The 22,667-nt window shown below is 46.4% G+C and overlaps 1 protein-coding gene across 1 annotated transcript in view; it reads right to left on the reverse strand.

The window, feature by feature from the left end:
- Positions 1–5,418: 5,418 nt before the first annotated feature.
- The window catches only part of HIGD1B (HIG1 hypoxia inducible domain family member 1B), a 67,097-nt gene continuing 49,848 nt past the window's right edge, over positions 5,419–22,667 (reverse strand). The window contains exons 3-4 of the mRNA XM_069634261.1: positions 17,148–17,282; positions 5,419–7,509 (exon numbers count right to left, since the gene is read on the reverse strand). Coding sequence (XP_069490362.1) covers positions 7,445–7,509; positions 17,148–17,282 — 200 coding nt within the window. The 3' untranslated portion in view covers positions 5,419–7,444. The remainder of the gene's footprint in view (positions 7,510–17,147; positions 17,283–22,667) is intronic.

A 22,667-nucleotide genomic window follows, 5' to 3' on the forward strand; every position in this document is an offset into this window, starting at 1 on the left:
CCCAATCTCCCAGATGCCAGTGTATCAGATGTTAGCTTTCCATAATCATCCCAGCAATTCCCGGGACAAGCTTTGTTGAGGGCCATTGTTTTTTTTCAAGTACATTTTTATGTTTGAAAAACATATACATAATGGGCCTGGGTGTTAGAAAAGTCATATATTCTGAGCAAATTGTTTCTTTTTCACCACATGGGGTGAATTGTTGCTGTCTGTCAGTATATAGTTTCCATTGTTTATGGAAGACACATCCAGGGCTGGTCTTTGTGCACAGGAGTAGGCTATATTTTGCTATTGCAGACCAAGAAGAGGATACCAAGCCCACTCAAGTCATTGCTTTGATTGTGAATTAACGATTTACATCAGACATGTGAGTGCTACACATCTTAAACCTGGCCAATTGTCATGCCCAAGAATCTGCTGAAAACCACCTCCATTGCTTCAACATCAGCCGGTTTCTAGAACGTGTTTCCTGGACTTGAAAACAAGGTCACATCTTTGCTTCAGATGGAAGCCACAGAACTGATGCCTCTGAAAGAAAGACTTTTATCATGTGGTTAAATAATGCCGTTTTTTCAGAACAGCAAATCTCGCTCTGTGACCTATTTTGGATTCACTTAAGGTGAACAAAAGCACAAAACCTTAAACATGGTGCAGGCCACCTATCCAGTCAGCTTTTCCAATGGAAGAATATCGGGGGAGGGGCGGGGGGGGAATGGTTTGCTCTCGACTTTCAGGGTACATAATACCATAGCCTTCGTCCAAATCCACACAAAACAGTTTCTGACCTTCCTGTCGCGCGTGAAACATTATCAGTTCGAAGTTCTTCCCTTCAGCCTTATGGTGGTCACAGTTTCCCCAAAGGAGTCAAGGCTGACTGCCTGACTTGGAAGCCTGGCCTATACAAGGAAGGCCAGGAGAGCACACCTATAATGCATGTGAGGAATATCAATGGTACCAGAGCCAGGACCAATACTTCCCTAGCCACAAAGAATAACTGCATGTCTTCGCAGACCAAAATATGTCTGTGCCCAAGCCTGTTTTTGGAGAGAGAATGCACGTCCCCGTCGGACATTATCGCCTTTGTTTTCTACTGATGCCGCGCGGCATGTTCAGAATGAGGCCACCTCAGAATATCCTGGGAAATCACTGGGTTCTGTTCTTCAGTCAGTGAGAGCAGATCTTCCCACTAACAATGAAACCCAAAGATACGCTAACATGGAGGACGCTCTTATCCCATTTCACAAGAGACATACCCTTGCAGTGAGAGATATTTTAATATACTATGGAGGCAGGTACCGTGGAGCGTACCAGCTGCACAATTTTCAGGGGCCAGGTCCTTGGTGTGTACAAGAAAAAATATTGCATAAAACCTTGGCGATTAGCTCTTCATCCTTTAAACCAATGATCAAAAGCACATCAGTATTCAGAGCCAACTTAACAGTGATTTACTATGTACAGAAATACAAAGACTAACCTACGTCCTTTTGCCTGATGGCCCACAGGCATCATTGTTGACAGCAACGTACTCCTACTGGCACATCGAATCTGCTTTCCTTTGCACACAGGGGCATTCTTCACACCCAACCCTTAAATGACACTTGCTCCCGCAGTCCTCTGCATTCCCTTGGGGTTTTTTATAATGCTGCTTTGCTTTGAGCGTGGATGGCCAACTTCTGGTATCTGCTCCTGGTCACTTCTTATGAGTCTATGCTGTGGGTGTCGGGTCTTCAATTCTGAGCCTCATTATCTCAGTGTAAAATGGCTGCATCTGAGCACTGCAGGCCTGACTGTGCCATGTGACTCGATTTCATTTCAGTCGCTTAACTTTCTCTGATGGCCCTCCATATTTGGATTCACTGTGCTACAGGAGCTTGAGGAGTTTGTAGCATTGAGGAAGAAATGGGAAAGGCCTCTAGCGAGTTAAACTTTTGATGATGTTGGGCTCGCCAATTGTGTTAATGAGTGGATACTATTTGCCAAACGCTCTTCTCATCTGGGTTCGGTTAGTGCTGGGGGTCCTACACTCGTACCTGAGGTAACTATTGCATAGGTGCCCTGTGTCTAACACCAGAACTCCCCCCACATCTGCTCTCAAAACCTAAATCTACAGTTTTTTGGCTACAGCAAGGTACCCAAGACTAATTCAACCAACGCAGGTTCTGCAGTGGACATTAAGCCGGACTCTTTCGCCATCCTCAAGTTGCTGAGATGTGCAACACCATGGCTCGTATAGCAGTACCCTTCAGTGTATGTGTGTTTGTCTGTCTTAAGCCATCAGGATCTCTCGAAGGTGTTTCAGTTGTGTAAGGTGATGGACAAGGAATTCACAGCGAGCTTTTGATGGTACCTGAAATCTCAAAGGTCGAACACAAATGGGCCGGGCCCTGGCATAAACCATGGTTCTCCCGCATGGGGTCTGGCATGGATCTACATGCTCATGAATATTCCATGTTGTCAGGCTGGGAATCCTCAGTAAAAAAGAAAAGCAGTTTTGCTTTAGCCTGAAAACTGCATTCCTCCTTTACAGCCAATTACTGTCCTTTGGGTCATACTGCCCCACCCAATGAGTCATCTCCCCCTGGTAGCCATCTTCAGATTTGTACTGCACGTTTCAGTAACGTTTATCATTCAGTAATGATAAATGTTTAATATCCCCCATTTAGAGTTAGCGTCTTCTTTACAGCTGCCAGTGGGCAGTTATGAACACCCTATGATACTCATCCCAGAAGAGGGAGGTGCAGTAAAAACTGCAAGCCTGCTCAAAGGAAGTATTTTGTAAAGGCGTGGTTGTCGTACTTTGTGTAATTTGTTCCTGAAGAAGGCAACTCGATACCTCGCTGAAACTGGTCAACCCTAGTCGGGGCATATTAACAATTCTGAGTAATACTCCTAGTTTCTCATTTTCTATCTTTTTTAGGAAAGTTAATGACCATTGTGTTTTTTAAAGATGGGGTTGGAATACCAAAGTTGAGTAGTTTCTATTTTCACAGACATTTTTTGCGTCAACATTTTTGATGGTATCTAACATCGGCATGGGATGGTTTTTTTCTGCCTTTGTAAAATATTATCTAATTGTAGTTTGTGACTGAGATGTTGATGAAGGATGACGGATGCGGTGTATGGATGCGGTGTATGGATGCGGTGTATGTGTAGTATATAACAAAAGAAAAAAAGACAGAAAAAAGATAGAAGTGAAATAAGTATATTACCATGTTTCTCTTTCTTTTTCTATGCTCCATCATAGAGAAGCGGCCCATCACTGCATTCTAAGGAAAGGTGTAGACCTCTTAGGGATAATTTGTTTTCTTCGTTGCATATGTAAGACACAATATGGTTACGGGTTACCTGACCATCTTTGTGTTAACACAAAAACCTAGCAATACATCTCCCACCACCGACATACACCGACTCACTGCATCTCTGACTCAAAGGCCCATCTAAATCGTAGGAACACATCTCCAACCCACACATAACGCACCAACAAAAGGTTTTTGGAGAACATACTGTGGTCAGACCCTAATGCAAACCTATTGGGAACCAGCTCACAGCTTGAATATTCAGATTGGACTAAATGGAATTGTGCTAATACTACCACAAACATCAAACAGATCACCTTCTCTATGTTTCCTGACGGTGCCCAATTAACTTTCTCTCTCCGAGTTTGCCCAACTTAGTCATTTTCCCCATTACATGTATCCCTATTGTGTCTTCTCTCTTCTCACCCCACTAACACACTCGCCTCTAAAATCTCCTAGTATTTTAAACTACACACACATCGCCCACCCAAACAGTGACCTCACGGCTATCAGTTGCCTTATTAACTTTAATGGAGCTATAAAAAAGCTCCCCTCTTCGGCTCTACAACCCCCTCCTATCAGTGGCTAACCAAGACTGAGAGTGCTCCAATTGATCAAATCTTTGGCTCTCCCCCCGTTTAAAACGCATACCCAAGGTTCACCACCAACCCATACAATAGTAGTAGCAAACATGCAGCCCTCCAGAGGTTGTGGCCTATGACTGCCATGATCCTTTACCATTAGCTATGTTGGAAAGAGATGATGGGAGTGGCCGGCCAAAACATCTGGAGTGTTGCAGGTGGCCACCACTGCAAAAGAAGCAGAGCAGCACTCATGTGGGTACTGTCAACCTTTACACATCAACACCATAGATGTCACCACTGCTTCTACCTTTATCCCATTGCAGCACCTCCATAATGAGCTACGGGCACCGACCCGCCAATATCCTCCCCTATTGTGAGGAGCAGAGCCAGCCCGGTGTAAATACTTCGTGCTCTTCCCCATGCTTTCTGCAGCTGAGGGAACGCTCCTGGGGTGCTTACACTGGAAGGGAAATTTGGTTTCCGTTGTGTTTTGCTTCCTTAGTTTTGCATGGCCCATTGAGGATACAGGTTGGGGAACAGCACCTCTGAATGGGCATGGATTCGCTCCTAGGCCATCCAGACAGTTTGGGGCGGTGACCCGGGAGCGTTTTGGCTCCTGTGTGCATGTGCAGGAACCAGAGAGCACTCTGATTCCTGTCCCTGAACGCCCAGGAGCTGGAGGGCTTCCATGTTTCCTGGGAGGTTGGCGTGTGGCGAGAAGCAAAGTCCAGACTGGGGCTGAAGGTAAGAAGACGCTGTATTGTTTATGCCTGTGTGAATGAGGGACTGTATGATGCATGGGTACGTGGTGGCAGCCCGCATAAATGAGGAGATATATGGGTGCACCGGTGAATGCTGCATTCATGTTTTATGGATGTGTGGTGGGGTGTTAGTACCTGTCCAGACCACTGATTTTGGGGGGTGACACAATGTCAATTTCAAAGATGCTCAGTACAAATGTTTATGATGTGACGGCATCATATTTTACTGGGCATCTTAGATTGAGCAAGTAAGATATGTGTTATTACCTGGCTAGACTAGCATTTTGGTGCAGCCAGTCCAACTATTTCTTTGCCATGGCATTTTGTACTGGTAATCTTTGATGAAGCAAGCTTTGTGTGTTATTACGTGGATAGACTGTCATTTTGGTGCAGCAAGTTGGGACATGTTTTCACATTGTGGCATGTCATTTTTGATGGCAAAGCCAACTGGACAATGTTCTTACATGGGTTTACTGCCATATATTGGCAGAACCAGCGTGCACATGTTTTTTGTAATGTCATTACTGGCATTATTCTTAAAGTAAACAAGAATATGTTATGTGAGGACTGGCATATTGGTACAGCCAGCATGGAAATGGTTTTATACTGGCATATATTGTGGGCAAATGCATATTGGAAGTGCCCATGTGTACGGTTGATGACTTGCATTTATTGGATTATTTCGTGAGTTACCCCACAAAACCCATTGCAAACTGCCTTGCTTTTTTACCCAATTGTTTACTTAAAATGTGCTGTAAAATGCAATATTTTAACCCATTATTCAAAACATTTTATTTTTATTTATTTGCATTTACAGAGCGCGGCAGCGGGCCGTGGGCATCGTGGCGCTGTTTTCGGCTTGATAGGACAGAAGTTAGACAATAAACATATGGTGCATAATACTTCAGGTTACAAGAATTAGGCAAAGAACATATGGTATCTATAGCGGCGTGTACTTATCAAAGACAAGTAATGTTTTAGCAGAATAGTGAGGTTTTTAGCATTTTGTGGAAGGCAAGGTGTGAGGTCTCATTTCTGGGGGACAGGTGTTGGAAACTGGAACCTCCGTCTTTGGTTCTCTTAAAAGTTGGTACGCAGATCTGGTTGGCCAGGTGAGATCTAGTGGGTCTGTTGGAAAGGTTGTGGGTGATTCTTTCTGAGAGGTAAGGTGGGCCATCGGGGGTGAGGCACCTGTGTGTTATGGCCAGTGTTTTGAAAAAGGATGCTTTCTTTTATAGGCAGCCAGTGTGCATCTTTTCTGGCCTGTGAGATGTGTTCTCGAAGGGAGAGCCACCCCCCAACCCCAAGTCCCCCTTGGTTGTTTCGGGCACCCTTGCTACGCTTGGTCGCTCTGGCATATTTGTGGGAAATATGAACACCCCTCCAATGAAATAATTCACCAGCCACCGCTGCTTCTATCCCACTAACAACCCTCCTCCCTTACAGGGCCAAACGCAGCCAAGCCAACAAAATAGCAGAAGGGCGCCATACAAGATGGCATTACATCATCATGAAAAAGGAATCTACGTGCTTTGAAAGACTTTCATATTAAAGTCTGCATGCACTTTTGGTCGACCTGAATTAGACCCAATATTTTTGTTATCTACCTGCCCTTTAAATTCCCTCTCCCTACCCAACACCCATCTCCTACTGTTCTACCCCCACATATACATACATATGTACATGCACTTGGTCGATTCGAGTAAAAGTGCACAAATAACCTGCAATCTTTCAAGGGGAAGTCCTTCAAAACGCGTGACAGGATGTCTGTAGATTAGCTTGCAGTGATGCTACCTTCTTCCCTAATGGAAGAAGCGTGAACCTGCAGTGTGCGTGAGAGTGTGTGCGTCAGTGTGAGGAACTTGCAGTCTTCAGATAAGAGCTTCATTTTTTCTTTTATGTGGTGGGAGGAGATCTAGTCCTCTAGCGATGTTGGTGAACTTGCAACCTTTGTGCGCGGGTTATAACCGAGAGCACTTAATCAGAAGAACCGTAATAGCATGCAAAAATGAAGTGCAGCGCGTGTGGTCACGTGGTGTCCCATTAGCGAAGCACCCTTTCTGTACCCTGTTCTTAAATGGACACGGCCTCTGTGTGCATTGGGCTGTGTTGTGTTCGTAAATGCTCCCATTGCACAAACGGTGGAGGCGGAGCTGTAGAACGAGGCGGAACGCCATTTACGTCCTGCTATGCCGCTACTTGAAGTTTTACAAAGGCTGGCAGGAGGAGCGAGAAAGAGGATTGGACATATGTTTCCTGCTCGTGCTGCATGCTGGCCTAAAATAATGCATTCCTATGGAAGCGGGTAGAAGTCCATTGCACCCCCATCTGCAAGGCGGAATCTGCAGGCCGCCTGTACATCTTTTACAAAACCTGCCCTAAGAGTAAATGTGGGGGTTCGCCTGTTTTTACACTTTATATTTGGAGTCTGTTTGGAAAATGCATGCAGGGGTCGCAACAGCACCTTATGCATGTTTTGTAAAATGAGCCCATGTATTCTCTGTAAAACGTGCTCCTGTTATTACAGCTGGGCGCATGCTCATTGAAATGCCCAGGAATATAGTGCTTTCTGCCAGCGTCTTGATGATTGTTTGTCTGCTGACTGCTCCAGCCACACAGGTCTGTGCGAGCTGCCAGCCGGTCCCGACACCTCCACATGTCCCTGCATCCCCGTCCACTGGTGGCGATTCTAGGCGCTCCAAATGTAGGATGTCCCATAGAGAGAAGTAGCCATGGGGTGTCTTCCCGCTCTAGGCGCTATCCCTCCGTTCTCTCTGCATCCACCTGTGACTTCGGGTCTCTGCTACTTCTTGGCGGCGTCGTGGGGAGGCTTGAGTACATACTCCTTGTACATACTGTATGTCGCTCCTGTGGGAGAGAAAGAAGCGTTATAAGTGGATGCTGAGGGAAGGGCCCCTGGAGAGCAAGCAGGCGCAACCTGCCAGCAGAGCTCATCTCTCTACATTATATGCAGTGCAGCTGCACAGTCATAATATTTGTCTCTTGGGGGCCAAGTTTCCACTTTTCGTTGGCTGTGTCCCATCCCCCCCGAACCCCCCCCCTCCCTGTGTACCATTTAGAGGAAATTCCCAGTGGGAGAGGAGCAGGAAGCCGGTTCGACTGTTTCCCACAGTCCGGGCCAGAGGTCCTGGCTGACAGTGTGCTCCCCATTTTGGGACTGGACTACCTTTTGATTTGGGCGGCATTTTGCACTCTTCTGAGTTTGCCTTATCATCCCATCTGCACTGTTTTTGTAACCAGTGCTGCTGAGACTATCATTATAAATATTCTGTTATTTTAGCAAATGGTGTGTGTAAGGCCTTCGCGGGCCTTCGCAGGAATGCGTTCAGGTATTCGCAGTGTCAGAGACCCTGTGTGGTCTGCCTTTTCACAGGAGACCTGGCATTCTCAGCAGGGCTGCTATACTTTAAAAGGGATGAGGAAGGCATTTTGCTTCAGGACTGCTATGCTTCATATTGGACTGCAGAAGTCGGGCTAAGCAGGTCTGCTCTGAGTTTAGCGCAGTTGTACAAACACGGACTTCTTATCAGTGTGCTATACTTTTAATGGGACACAACACCAGTACTTCTCAGCAGCACTCCCATTCTTTTAATGGGACTGTGGCGATACTTTTAAGCAGGACTGCTATACTTTTAATGGAACTGTGGCGGTACTTCCGAGCTGGAATGCTATTCTTTTAATGGGACTGTGGCAGTACTTCTGAGCAGGAATGCTATTCTTTTAATGGGACTGTGGCGGTACTTCTCAGCAGGACTGCTATACTTTCAATCGGACTGTGGCGGTACTTCTCAGCAGGAATGCTATTCTTTTAATGGGACTGTGGCGGTACTTCTCCGCAGGACCGCTATACTTTTAATGGGACTGTGACGGTACTTTTCAGCAGAAATGCTATTCTTTTAATGGGACTGTGGCGGTACTTCTCCGCAGGACCGCTATACTTTTAATGGGACTGTGGCGGTACTTTTAAGCAGGACTGCTATACTTTTAATGGGACTGTGACGGTACTTTTCAGCAGAAATGCTATTCTTTTAATGGGACTGTGGCGGTACTTCTCAGCAGGAATGCTATTCTTTTAAAGGGACTGTGGCGGTACTTCTCCGCAGGACTGCTATACTCTGAATGGGACTGTGGTGGTACTTCTCCGCAGGACTGCTATACTTTTAATGGGACTGCGGCAGTACTTCTTTGCAAGACCACTATACTTTTAATGGGACTGCGGCGAAATTTCTCAGCAGGACTGAAGAGGCAATTTAGCTCTCTGATTGAGTCAATAGGGCGGGGTCATTTGCAATCCTTTTTTAAACCAAAGCGGGAGAGGGGGCGGGGGCTTCAGCTAGCAGAGCCTTCCCCAGCCCCTCTGCCATCGCCCAATTGAACAGGTCCCTCGGCGAACAGGGCTCCAGGCTCTGGAACACTGAGCCAACCTCAAGAGCACAGCCAAGCCATTTGATCTTCTGAAAACGCACGTATTTACATCTGGACGTGGGGGCTGGCTAATCTTGGCCCTAAACCCGATTTCCCTATCTCACCTTTTAATCTTTGCCTTCTCGTCTTGCTTGTTCCACTTGCACTGTAGTTCTTGCTTTGTCTTTCTACCCTTTCTAGTTTTCTCTCCCTGTAGCTCTCTGGGGCCCCCCCCCCCACACTTGCTTCCACTCGCTTAGTGTTTCCAACAATCCCCCTTCTCTGACGCCCCCTGGCCTCCCACCTTCTCCTCAAGCTCTGATTTGCGTTCCTTCTCCCATCTCCCAGCCCTATGGGGGCTCAAATGGGAATGGGGAAGGTCCGGGTTCCCTGAGGGAGGAATTACCGGGCCCTCCAAACGGCCCGGTAATTCCCCATTCAGGGAACCCGGACCCGGTTTTGGGGGCAGCCATGCCACCAATAGCGGCATGGCTACCGCCAAACCCGTAACGAGGCCCAACTGAATTTAAATTGGCGTTGAATATGTACGTTACATTGATATATGCACGCCGTCATTGTCCATTACATTCGGGAGATATTAGTCTGTCCAGGCCTGTTTTTTACTTTGCATTCTACTAGCGTCTACTGAATGGGGGGAGTGTATGATATTATTGTGTTTTTAATTAGGACACCAGTAATCATTGACATGGCTTCTTGGCACTGTAGATTGTCACTGAGTGCGAAATCGTTATTTTGCGTCGGGTTGACCTTACAGGAGTTTTTTTTTCTTTTTTTTTTTTAAATGCCCTTGACCACAAATAAAAAAGCAATTCATATACCAGCGTGATTATGCAGTGACTTTAAATATACTGTAGAAACCTCCAATAAAAAATGGGCAATATGAATCCAATGAAGATAAAAAAAAAACACATACTAACAGACAAACACATTTAATAACTCCACAGCAGGTAGAGCTAAACCTTCACGCCATGTATAAAATGCAGCAGCTGTGATGGCCGAGGATACAGCCAAGCAGATAGAAGTACAAAACTCATCAGCGGTAATAAAATCACTACTAGTTAGAAGGTCCTGGTAGAGTTCACGTAGGTAGGTAGTTTGTAGCGCAGAGCACGCTCTCAGAATGTGCTGAGCGGTTTCTACTGCGCTATTAGAGTCTACAGCTTCTTTCTTGCCTAGGAATGTTTAGGCAACTACCTGTCTATTCCCATGTGTGTAGGAAAATGATAAACCTTTTCAACTTTCCATCGCAAATCTTAGTGAGGGAAGAGGATGGGGTTCCAGACAGGAAACTCTGCAGTCTATAGTCCCTATGCTGCTCTTTCCCCTGGAGATTGGATGAGTTAGCTCACAGCAGCATCCCAGTGTAGTGATGGGTTCTTCAAAGTAAGCCAGGCGTTAGGGAGCGACAGCATTTGGTCGATAGAAAAGGCAATGTTATCAAAGTGAGCCATGGCAGATTCCCTTCCTCCTTTAAGGGATCCATTCACGCAAGGCCCCCCAGTGCACCGAGCCCGCAGTCCCATTGAGGTTCCATCCCGGGGAGGTGGGCAGCAAGTTGGCTAAAGTGCTTACAGCGAGATCTAATTGATAAGACGCCCAACTCACATCTGGATGCCTCTACCAGGACTGTTTTAGGTGCTCCTAGAATGCAGCGCAGAATTTTCCCCTCTACCTAAACAGTGTTTCACGGGGGTGTTGCATTGCCGTTTAAACAGATTTTAGAGGGAATATCGAGATTGGGGCGTTTGCTTGGGGTGGCTAGGTTTGGAGTCCAGTATTAGGGCGTCTTTGTCGAGGATTTTAAAAGGCAAGCCAGTTGACTTCAATTGGTTAGTCAGTCAAGATGGAGAGCTTTTAGTCTAGATTTCCACCTCGTAATTGTTCTTTGTGCCCCCCAGGGGGCTTCGCAAAGGACTGGCCGCGTGCCTATGGATACCCACGGAAGCACCACGTCATCGTGCAAGAGGCCTAGAGTTCTTAAAACAGGCAGACGGAGCACAGAGCAGGTGTTTATTGAAGGAAACCCCGTGTCCCAGAAATGCGTCATTCTCTCGCACTCGCAATGGATTGGAAAGCACTACACCTATGTAGCACGCGGGCCCCATTTACTCCTCTTCACACGTGTGCAGCAATTACAGTATAGCACCTTCTGACGTCCGAACCTTAGGACACGATTAGAACCTTTGCCCAGAGTTTTCCCAGAATCTAATCCCAGGAAAGCCCATCTACTGGGACAGCCAGGAGCCAGGTCATCTTACTTGTCATGGTGTTTTTCCTGCCCCGTTCCCACTTCTTTCTCTGCCATCTTGCTCTGCTTCTTTTGCTCACCGAGACCCAGAGGCGGATCTAACGGTCGTCAACCAAACGAATGGCGAGCGGCCCCTGTGCTAGGCCCTGCCCCTTCCACACAGCACAGGGCCCTTTCTGCTGTGGCTGGCCTGCTTTGCAGGAGTTCTCTGCTCGCTTTCCCTAAGACTGCTGTCAGAGAGCACAAGTGCCATCACAGTGTGGCTCATTGTGGATCTTAACACTGCTTGTCAGCCCTGAGAGAACATGGCAGGCTTTTATGTGACAGCTTTCACATCATAAACAAAGCCAAACAAGGTTGGTGCTAAATGAAGAGGGGTTGGGGTTTGGTCACTGATGGGAAAAAAAAACCTCAGTTCTAGTGGCGTGTTTTGCATGTTAGTTGTCACGGGGTTAGGGCTTTGTTACATACAAATGTCTGTAACTCCTTCAAAATACATGCTGCAATGCAAAGGTTTTTAAATATTACGACAATCCACATCAACACGCTGTTCTGTGTTGCTTATTTTTTTTTTGGTTTTCCTTTATTTAGGAAGTTTACGGAGCACAGCCATAGTATGCGCCATATGGCCTGATTTACAAAAGCACATTTCAATGGAAAAATCCCATTGGAAACGTTTTGTAAATCAGGCACATAGGGATGTGGTATGGTTGGGCAGTGTCACAGCATTCTATCATCTTTTGGGGGAAAAAATCAAATGAATAAACTAATAGATACAGTATCTGGTCCTGCAGCGATCACAAGCAGCTCATCACACTGTTGCCACAAACATCAGTTATCTTCTTGTTTGCTTTTTAACACCGTCCAATGCAATAATGTGTGCTTCTAGGTGGTGCCAAAGTGCCACCAAATAGCTGAAACTAAAATTACTAACCCAGATAATAACTATATGCTGTGCCCTGAAGTATCCATAAGGTGTTAAAAACAAGTGTTTAAATTAGAAGCAGCACGTGTTGTAAGTTCGTGATTTGATGACTATTTCTTGTTTCTCTTTTGTTGTTTACAATTTTTTTCTAATAAAATATTTTATTAAAATTCATCACTGCGATCCATCTTGTTGTTAATATTGTCTAATTTTCATACTGTGTATTAGCATTCACAGAAACGTCTCTAGAAACATATCTATCATTTCTTATTTCACAACCCATTAACACTCCTTAATAATCCCCACAGTTGTACGGCTGGAGACCTGGATTTGGAACATATGGCTTGCCATGTTACAAGTAGACCACTACAGCCCATACTCAACCCATTCAGCTATCCAACAGGATGTGTAATTGAACCATGCTCGAAACCATGGACAAACAAAATTGGTAGAAATATATAATAAAAAATATAACCCCCATCTTAGTTGCATGCACACTTCTATATTCATTTGAATTTCGTCCCTATCGCTAGTTTTAAATAGGCTAATATCCAATGGTGCTATCCCTGGAAATGGCCTGTGGTGTGTCCTGGTTCAGATGCCCTATGTTTAGTAATTTAGATTTGAATCAATGGCAAGCAACTGTAGCTCCAGGAGTAGCACCAGCTGTGGGCATAACAAGGACTCCAGGTTGCAATGCATTCTGTGGTTTTGGGTTTGCTTGCGAACACTGAGTCTCTCTCTGTTCATCATTGAGTAATGACAACCATCTTTCCATTGAGTGCTTACCACACACATCTATGTGTTCTTCCCCAGAGAAGTCTTTATGGGAGGACAAAAGGGGCATGTGCTGCGGGCCCCCACCTTAAGGTGACAAGGGTGGGGGGAGTGCCCAAGCTGACTGCTTGATATAAAGAAGTCAGTGCATTCATTTTACAAAATATGATTACCATGTCTTGCTATTTGCTGCTGAGGCTCTGTGCCTGCTGCCTGGCTGTTCTTTAAAACTATGGTGTGATTTGACCAATTAATCTTGTGATGCATTCTGGGTTTACTATAGTGCAGTGTGTGTGCTTAGTTACTATAGCACAATCTGCTTAGCGTTTTTAACTTTCTTTGGGGAACGCATTTATCACATGCAATAATAAAGTTCAAAGGCATGTTTATAACCTTGAGTGCCACGATGGTTCAGAAGATAGCTTGGTGTGTACATGTTGCAAAGATCTGTGTCCATAGCTATCACACTTCCACATCCTGGCAAGGAAGAGTTTGCCTATTTCTCTCTTTCTGAAGGTAATAAACACACTGCAATATACAAACTTTGTATTCATGATATAAAAGAGAGAGGCATATGCATTTCAAACTAACAACATTTACGGTAACTGCACAAATGAAATACAATAGTACCCCTGCCAGACCATTCAGAAAGAAACACTTAAAAGTTAATTGAACGTGAAGGGCCAAACGGCAAGGCATCGAAGACATAATAGTATGGTGCTAGTGGTAAAACCAAAATCTATTCTTACCCAATTACACTGTATTGTGTAAAGTGAATTTCTGACCTGAGCTGCGCACAAACCATCCTGGCTAATGTGAGAGCAACGGAACGGATGGACTTATACGGGCACTAGTGTGGGAATATACAAAGAATAATAAAGCTCTGTCATATAGAAAACTACTTTAAATCCCCACACCAGGAGATGACCAAGCTGGGAAAGGCCCTTCCCCATCCAACCCAGGGACGTGGCCTGTCCCATGACTTGACTTGGGGCACATTTTGCTGAATTCTGTAGGTCATTATGAGCGGATAAAAGCCCGGGCCGCCCAAAAAATGATCACCCCCTGACCTCGGCCCATGAGCTGAAGAGGAGGCACCCAGTGGAGGAGGAATGTGCAGTCAGGCATGGCTGGCCGGCCGGGGGAACTGATTATAAAGAAATGTTGTTTTTAGTAGAATCATAAATTCAAAGCATCTGGGGCTTGCAGACCGCAGGTGCTCTGCTATCCCTGGCTTTGCAGCCGCGCCCGCACTGCTGCTGGCTGATACTCTGTAGTTTCTGATGATTTCGACTCCAGCTCTTTCTTTATTTGCACTTAACGACGGCACTAGTACCATAAATCTTAGTGCTTAAGTTAACTTAATAAAATAATAGTAAATGAGGCAGGCTGCATTCATTAATTTGCATCAAACTAGCACACCAATCATGCATGATGATGGCGCCCCCTAGAAGCTGCCACGTCAGGCAGTCGCTTGCACGGCCTGATGCAAAGACCTTCGGGTCGCAGAGATCATACTGCTGAAGTCGGGGGCACCCGACAGGACATCCATGGCTGGGGGCACCAAGCCAACAGCTCCAGGACTGGGGGCACCCAGTCAGCCCATGGACACACGAGCTCCATGTGGCCTGGGGGCTCCCAGGCTGACGCGGCCATCAGGCGCAGGTGTTTCCCAACAGGGGCACCGGCTGGAGTGGAGCCACGTGGAGTTGCCCAGCAGGGGCTCCACTGGCAGGCAGGCAATCGGTCTGGACGGCGTTGCCCAGCAAGGGCACCGTCATGACGGAGGGCCTGGGGGAGCCAGGCCCTCTGTGAGACACTGGACACCAGGGCTGCATACTCAGACTGGAATGAACGGGAAGCCGCTCAGTCCCTTTTATTACGGACGTCACGTGGCGACTGCCACTAGCTCCTGGGAGATCCCTGCTCCCGGCAGGAGGGGCACTACATAACATCCTCCACCCTCGCACACATTCATGTAGAATTCTCTCTCCTTCGTCCACCCTCGCATTCACTCGTCCCGCCTGCACTCTTGCATTGTTTTGTTAGGCCTTCCCTCGCCTGTTTCTGTACACAGTAGCACGTTTCGCCATGCTTACGCCAAGGCTCAAAGGATAAGGAAGTCTGCGTGCCTCCGTCCTCCCCCCGGGTGCCTCAGAAATCTATTACGGAAAAGGATATTTGGCTACCTTTCGAATGAACTGAGTTCCATGTCTCTGCTTAGCAGAGGCCCACAGGGGTAACGTCTAAGAGCTATGTTAAGTGCCCACGCATACATCATTCTTATGCAGTGTCATAAGAGTGACTGAATGGGTCACGCTGATTTGCGACGTCTCAACCACATTATGCAATTAGCTGCTTGATGGGGTTATGCAATTTCACCCCAGGCGTCTCTGCACTGGAAGTCTGTACGATAAATTAGGTGCTTTGGGATTTTCCACAGCGTATCTATTCTGCTGTGGAAGGCGCTTCGTTTGGGAGTCACTCTTGAAACAGATTAATGTAGGTTTTCACAAGTGTGAATGCCATTCCGTGTATGAAGGATTTCGAAGTGACAGGACTGCCCAAGTCCCCATTCCTCCTTCCAGTAACAAAGTGCCTGGTCTGTGAGCCCATTCTGGCCCATGACAGCTGTGTGATGCTGCAGTCAGTTGCTTCGGGATAGACAGTCCCATTACCAGCTGCCACAGTCCCACAACCCATATTTGATTCCAACAATCAATAATTCACTGACACAATCAAACACAATAATCCTCTCCCAGAAGTAAGGTTGTGTCTTTTTATAGACCATAAAGCGGTTGATGGGTCTTTTACCCGGCTCCAACTGCTCGTACCCTCCAACTGCTCAACCTCTATTATGTCCTATGAGCAGTTGCATATTGCTTGGCCATAGGTGGTCGACATATGCAACTGCTCACCCTCCCAAAAAGTAATCCTTTTACCTCCCCTGTGGCCCTTTAACCAGTTCCCCTAACAGCCTCCCTGTTCACATCCTTCCTGAGATCCCCCCCAGCCTCCCTTTCCTACCCCCCAATGCTCCACGTGGACTCTGCCGCCCACTACCCCAGTGCAGTTCGGTGTGAAAATCTCGCCTGAAATAATCCTGCGGCTAAAAAAGCCACCATATAAAATTCACTTTTAAACACATTTATATGCGGGGGAGACCCCAGCAACCTCCCATACTGCCCCTTACCTTAAAGTATTACCCCAACTCACCTTCCACATATATATGCATTTAAAAGTGCATTTTAAACTGTGGCATTTTCGGTCGCAGGTTTATTGCGGTGTGTTTTTCACTGGATACGCCCAGTGCTACACCATCCTCTGCCACTACTTCCCTGATTCACCCTGTTAGTTGCCCAGCCCTTATTCAGTCCAGTCTAGCCACGTAGCAACACTAATCAGAAGTGCTATTACATGGCTATACTGGCCTACGTTGTGGCTAGGCTGACATACATTGCTAAAGCCACCCTGATTACGTTTTCTGACTCTGATGTGCCATTTTTTAGTAGCCATCAAATTTAAAGCAAACAAAAAAAGCGTTTTACTTACAATGGAGTACATTCCTTGGGGCTGAGTATGTGAACTAAGTAGCTACTCCTGCAGGACCAATGGTATTTTTAAGAATTTGCAAGACCTGTCTGACCCCACCAGTGATGCTTAATAATGTAATTTTGGATATTTAAATAGTACTCCTCTTTCGTTTGAGGCACCTGCCCCCTTGTGTTAATGCTACCTTTGTAAGTCACCTGTTTTCTTATACATATCTTTTTTTTCTGTTTGTTTTGTCCCTGGTATATGGCCCTCTCTTTAACACCCTCATAAACTGGCTCACCACTTGTTCTTATCTTTTTGCTCTTGCACAGGCACCCTTTGCAGGAATTCCTCCACCATCTGCAAATGTGTTATTGTAAGTCATTTTTGATTGAAATTGACACCCATGTTCTTCAAAGAAATACCAATAAAAAATAATACAAATAAATGGCAGTTAGGCACGTACAAATGTCACGTAGCAGTCTTTTAGCTGTGATCACTCCTAAAAAGTCTGCGGCTGAACTTATTTGGTGGATGGCACTTTGCATGCCTTATGCTCCTAAATGTTGCTCTTACCCAAAGCCGTAGCTCCGACCACACAGGCCTGCGCGGCAACGCGAGTGTGTATTAGGTGCACGGACATCTTGACGTTCCCTCTGGCCTTCAGTCTGTACAATCCGTAGGCTGCGACCACGGCAAAGCCAGCAATACCTGCCTCGAAAGGGCACAAAAAGGGCCGAGAAATGATTTTTAAAGTATAGCCAACTTTGTTTAAGTACTTTAACCAATTTTTAGGACAGTGGTCAGGAATGAAGAAAAAGGCAACAAAGAATACTAGGGAACCCATCATTGTAAAGGCTAGGACATCTCTTCCAAAGATATTGGCAAAGTTATCTCTCTGCTTTGGTGCAAAAGTGCTCTCTACCCTGCTTTCGGGGGGGGGGGGGATGTGTGTGCGTGCGTGCGTGTGTGTGTGTTAGGTAGAGTAGTGCTATACTACTTTGGGGTTGCAGTGCTATTTCTCCACTCCTCAGTATAGCGGTGCTTTATGCCCTTGCTTCAGAGCAACTTCTTGGCTTCCTCTCAGTGGAGTACAGCAGTGATATCTCCCTTGCATTAAGCCATACAGTGCTATCCCGGCCTCAGTCGTTGCAGGAGTGTTCTCGTGGCGTGTATCTTCGAGCCATGTCCCAATAGCTCTAATTCACGGGCCTTTCGTTCGTTCCAGCACTGGTAAAGAAAATCCAGTATTTTGATACAGCAGTATTGCTTCTCTGTTTCGTGCAATACTATATCTCTTCTCTGTCTGGGGTGGCATACTAGCAGTGTTATCGATCGTGCACATCCCACAAAGCTTTTCTGTACATGAAACATCAGTGCTATGACTCCTGTAAATTGCTCAGCGTTTCTTCTGCCCATGGCTCAGTGTCCAATTAGCTCTGTTACAAAGCAAGGTACTAATGTTATTCTGTTTAGAACAGAAGTTCTATCTTCCCCCCTTTCCTTTGTTCCAGAAAGGCTGTTTCACTTATATTTGGCAGAGCAGTGTTATCACGCATGCACCTTCTATGGTGTATATTTGTGTTGGGTACAGCAGTGTTATGCATTGCGTACACTGCTCCGTGTCGCTCTTAGTACAGCAACTCATTCTCGCAGCACAGATATGAAAGGAATCCTTTTGCTTCCATGGGTTGGCGATCTGGCCGCGCAAGGTTTGCCGAAAACTGTCTTAGTCCTGTCTGTTCTCTAGTCCACGCACCAGGCTTTTTCTTCTGGGCCCAGTACCCGACACCCTCACCAACTAGCTACTCATTCCTAGATACCCACAATCTATTGTAAAGTCATCCCTGCCCAGGGCTGCATATGTTTCCTTTATTGCTTTCACTGTACGTCATTGCTGGTCGAAATTGTAACTCAATCCTCAATGAATACACATATGATAGGTTATTTTTAACGCACTTAATACCCAGAGGTTTCTAGCGAACTCGGCGATCAAACCTGTGTTTCTCCGTGTCGTCTTGCTTCCAAGGCCAGCACTTTGCCCTTGAGCTATCCTTCTGAGACCCTACAGCACAGGATCCAAGGAGGTGTGGCCATGCTCCCCAATGCGACTATGGGGAACAAGGTTTATAGCCTTTACTTCAACCAAGTGGTAGATGATGTACTGTAAATCACCCCCATAGGAGACTTGTGCCTTCTAGTCCTCGTAGACCTCTTGGCTACCTTTGACACAGCAAATCCTTCAACACTCCTCTCCCTCCTTGCTGATTGGATGGGCTTCTCTGGAATCGTCCTAAAAAGGTTTGCGCCCTACCTATCCGGCAGACACTGCACAGATGGGCTCATTCAGACCCAACCGACTTCCAGTCATATCTGGATTTCCCCGAGGTTCCTTCCTCTCCCCCATCGTCATCTATCTATACATGCTAAACTACCCCAACATAGCAATCTAAGAGTACACTGATGGCACTCAGCTGTGCCTTCATGCCAGTGGCTCCCAGGACCTAGCTCCCTTCCATGAATGCCTGGCTACCATTCAAACATGCATGTCAAACGTCTACCACACACTAAACACCAACTCATGCAATAAGGGTTGGCCGACATGCGCCTGGAAGGATTCATCCCGCAACTGTCAAACTCTGCCAAATCACTGGGCTTCATTATGGACAGTAGGCTTTCCTTCCAGAGGTCCAGAGCCCAAAAGGTAGAAACTGATTGGCTAAACATTTCCACACTTTTATAAAAATCAAACCAGGCATCCCCCATCATGACTTCTGCACTGTGGTCATAAACCAGGGAAACGGCCTCCTTAAAGGGCCTCCAGCCGTGCACCTGGTCTGCCTGAACGCAGCACATCTCGCTGCAGCTGGCCATATTACAGGTGTCTGTAAATTCAACTGCATCTCTTCCACAGTACGCAAGCTTTACTGGCTCTCCCTACCCACCAAGATCAGTCAAAACTGCATGCATCACCTACAAAGCTGTCTCGAACGGAACACCAACATACTTGGCAGCTGAACTCCACACCTCTGATAACATAACTATGGAAAGGTTGCCGTCTGAGGTAGCCCGCAAAAAGAAGACTCGCAACAATCCCTCTCCTGCCACGCCCTAACCATCTAGGACACAATCCCGGCAGAGGCTCGGAATGTCCCCACCCTTCTCCAGTTCCACAAAACAGGTGGCTCTTAACAATTCCTGCTGGACAAATGCAAATCCATAACTCCCTCACACCAATGGCAAAGTGCGTCTGTATACAATGCAAACCCTGAAACTGGCACCCTCCGTTTGTAAAGCGCTCGGCTGCTCTCAAAATAGGTTTACCGTTTATGCAATAAAATGAAGAAATTAGAAACGCATTACATACGCGAACCTGTGGTCCCATTTCAAAGAACCAGAGGTTCTTGGGGCCACGGAATGTGTGAAGTATCTTGATGAGATCAGATCTCTTTTTCTAAGACCCTGTAGCGGTAACTGGAGGAGTAAAACAATTTGTAAAATGCTAGCACATTGTTTTACACCTCAAATACTGGGGCATGTTTGTGCTTTTTGATGGCAGAGCGGGGGTTACGGAAGAGAATCGCCCCCTACTCTCCTCCAGCAAAAACCAAATGCATTTAACCAACATGATGTTCCTGAGGACCCAGAGGTCCATCTGTATGAAAAGAAGTGGGCTGAATACTTAAGCAGGCTATATGGCCCTGGGCCGGAGAAAAGGCTTTAAAAAAATGTGCTCACGATATTGTCAGAGTTTGGAATTCTGGCGCCCTTCACAGTTAGAAACGTAGAATGAGTCATTGGGCGACAGAGATCACGGAAGACCCCCGGGGCAGACGGGACACCAAATGACCTATTAACGTTCCTCGATGAACCTATGGGCCCCTCTTTTGGCAAATGTTTTTATTGCCTTTTTGTCTGAAAACTATATTCTTGAGAGTTGGAAGATTGGTGCTATTGGGCCAATCTGCAAAAAAGGCATGAAGTCTCTCCCTCCTTCTTACCGCCCATCACTTTATTAGATGAGACATCAAAACTATTCTCAGGAGTCCTTATGCATAGATTGGAGGACTGGGCGACGGCCAGGAGCATCCTGTCTGACACCCAGCTGGCTATTAAGCCGGTCTTGGGTACAGTTAACCAATCTGTTAATCACTACTCCATTCCGGCAAAGTATGTTCATCTCCTGGGGGGGGCTCCGTCTACGTGGCCTTCATGGACCTCAGTTCTGCCTTCCACCACGTGGATAGGGGGGGTTTTCTTTGGAGAACTCTCGATGAGATGGGGGTTCCAGGACCGCTATGTTGGATGCTGGAATCTATCCAATGTGAGGTCCAAAGTCTGCATCCTTTATGGTCGGGAGGGGGAGCCGAGCAGACCTATTGTGGTAGGGACGGGGGTTAGACAGGGGTGCGGACTCGCAAACCTTCTGTTCAATCTTTATAACAACTCCCTTTCATCCTATTGGGAAGGCCTAGCTTCAGATGTACCCAAATGTGAAGACAGGAAAATGCCAATGCTGTGTTATGCCAATGATGGAGCCCTCTAAGCAAGAACCCCGAAGTTCATGCAGCTTCTAGTTGAGGGGTATGACAAGTATAGGGTTAGTCGAGGACTTGCGGTCAATGTTGGGGAAATGCTATGTAATGGGCTTTTCCAGCAAGTCCCCCCAAACCCCAGAATAATCTTAAAGGACAAATGCCTATCAAACTGCCAACATTTTGAGTATCTGGGAGTGACTTAATAGCAGGCTCGCATGGAATCAGAACAATAAGCAGAGAGAAAAAAATGAAACAAGTAACAGGCAGTCTGTTTAGATTTGTGAAGACATTACATCACTATTCGGCAAATAACATACTAACAGCCTATATGGGATTGAGCATAGCAGTGGGGTTCATATGGCAGTGAACTATGGGGCGTGGGTAATTCTGCGGGGTTTCAATATGAAGAAAATGCTTTCCTTTCACATCTCTTGGGGGCTCCCCTTCTAGGTCAACGTATGTCACCCAATTGGAAACCGGACTAGCCCACTTTTCAGATACCCTGCTTTTTAAACCGATCTTGTTTTGGTACTCCACTTGGGCTTGCCAAGCTGAGTGTCTAACTAAACTATTAATAAAACACTTATTGTGCATGGGCAATTGCAACAAAATTAGCTAGTTAGACTTCATCAGAACATCTTTGAGGGTTCTGGGCCTGGGGAAAAGCTTTGATAACCCTGAAAACATAAGAGGAGTGTTGACAGGGGCTCCTGAAACAAACATTTCTGACTCTGGGGTAATGGGTCTAAATCCTCAGTGAGGAATTACCTACCTCTCACCTGAGATGGAGGCAGCAGGATATTTTGGTAAGCATGCACCAACACGTGTTTACTCCCTCTGTCCCCACAGGCCATCCCCACCCCTCTGGTCCCCCCACGATGTTCCCTTGTGTCCCCCCTCTCACACACAGGTGTTGCCTATTTTGCTTGATTCTTCTACCCTGCTCCCCGCCCTCCTTCAGCCTACTTCTTGTTTCACCATCACCGTCTTGTGGCCAATGCTGGATTTGACTTTTATGGACTTTGATTCAAGGTGCGTCTCCCTTTCTCATGGTGGCCCTGAATCATGCTGTTCCAATCTTCATCCTGTATCCTGGCTTGCAACATTATGTGTTACTACTGACTTCTGCAATTGTATTTGCTCTCCCCTCTTACTTCTCTACTCTTTGACTTTCTCTGTTCTCTCCTCCTCTCCTCCTCTCCCCATCTCTTCCCCTTACTTTCTTCTATGCACTTACTCTATCAGAATTGTCCCTGGACCTAGTATGATAGCAATCTCGTCTGTCTCCTCCCCACTTGTGTCCCCCCCCTCCAGCACTATCTGAAATGTCGTCAGTCCTAGTACGATAGTCGCTTGTTTTGTTCCCCTCCTCCCTTTCTGCACCCCTCCCCCTCACCTTTTTGTTTTCTCTGGCTCTACCAGAAATGTTGTTGGGCCTTGTACGGTAGTCGCCTGTTTGTTTCCATCTCCTTCCCACTCTCCCCCTCTCTGCCATATATGTTTTAGCTCTTGCACTATCTGAAATGTTGTCAGGCCGAGTACGATAGTTAATTTTACA

Source organism: Ambystoma mexicanum, chromosome 13 (genome assembly GCF_040938575.1).
Source record: "Ambystoma mexicanum isolate Mex_15411 chromosome 13, UKY_AmexF1_1, whole genome shotgun sequence".
Lineage (NCBI taxonomy): Eukaryota > Metazoa > Chordata > Amphibia > Caudata > Ambystomatidae > Ambystoma > Ambystoma mexicanum.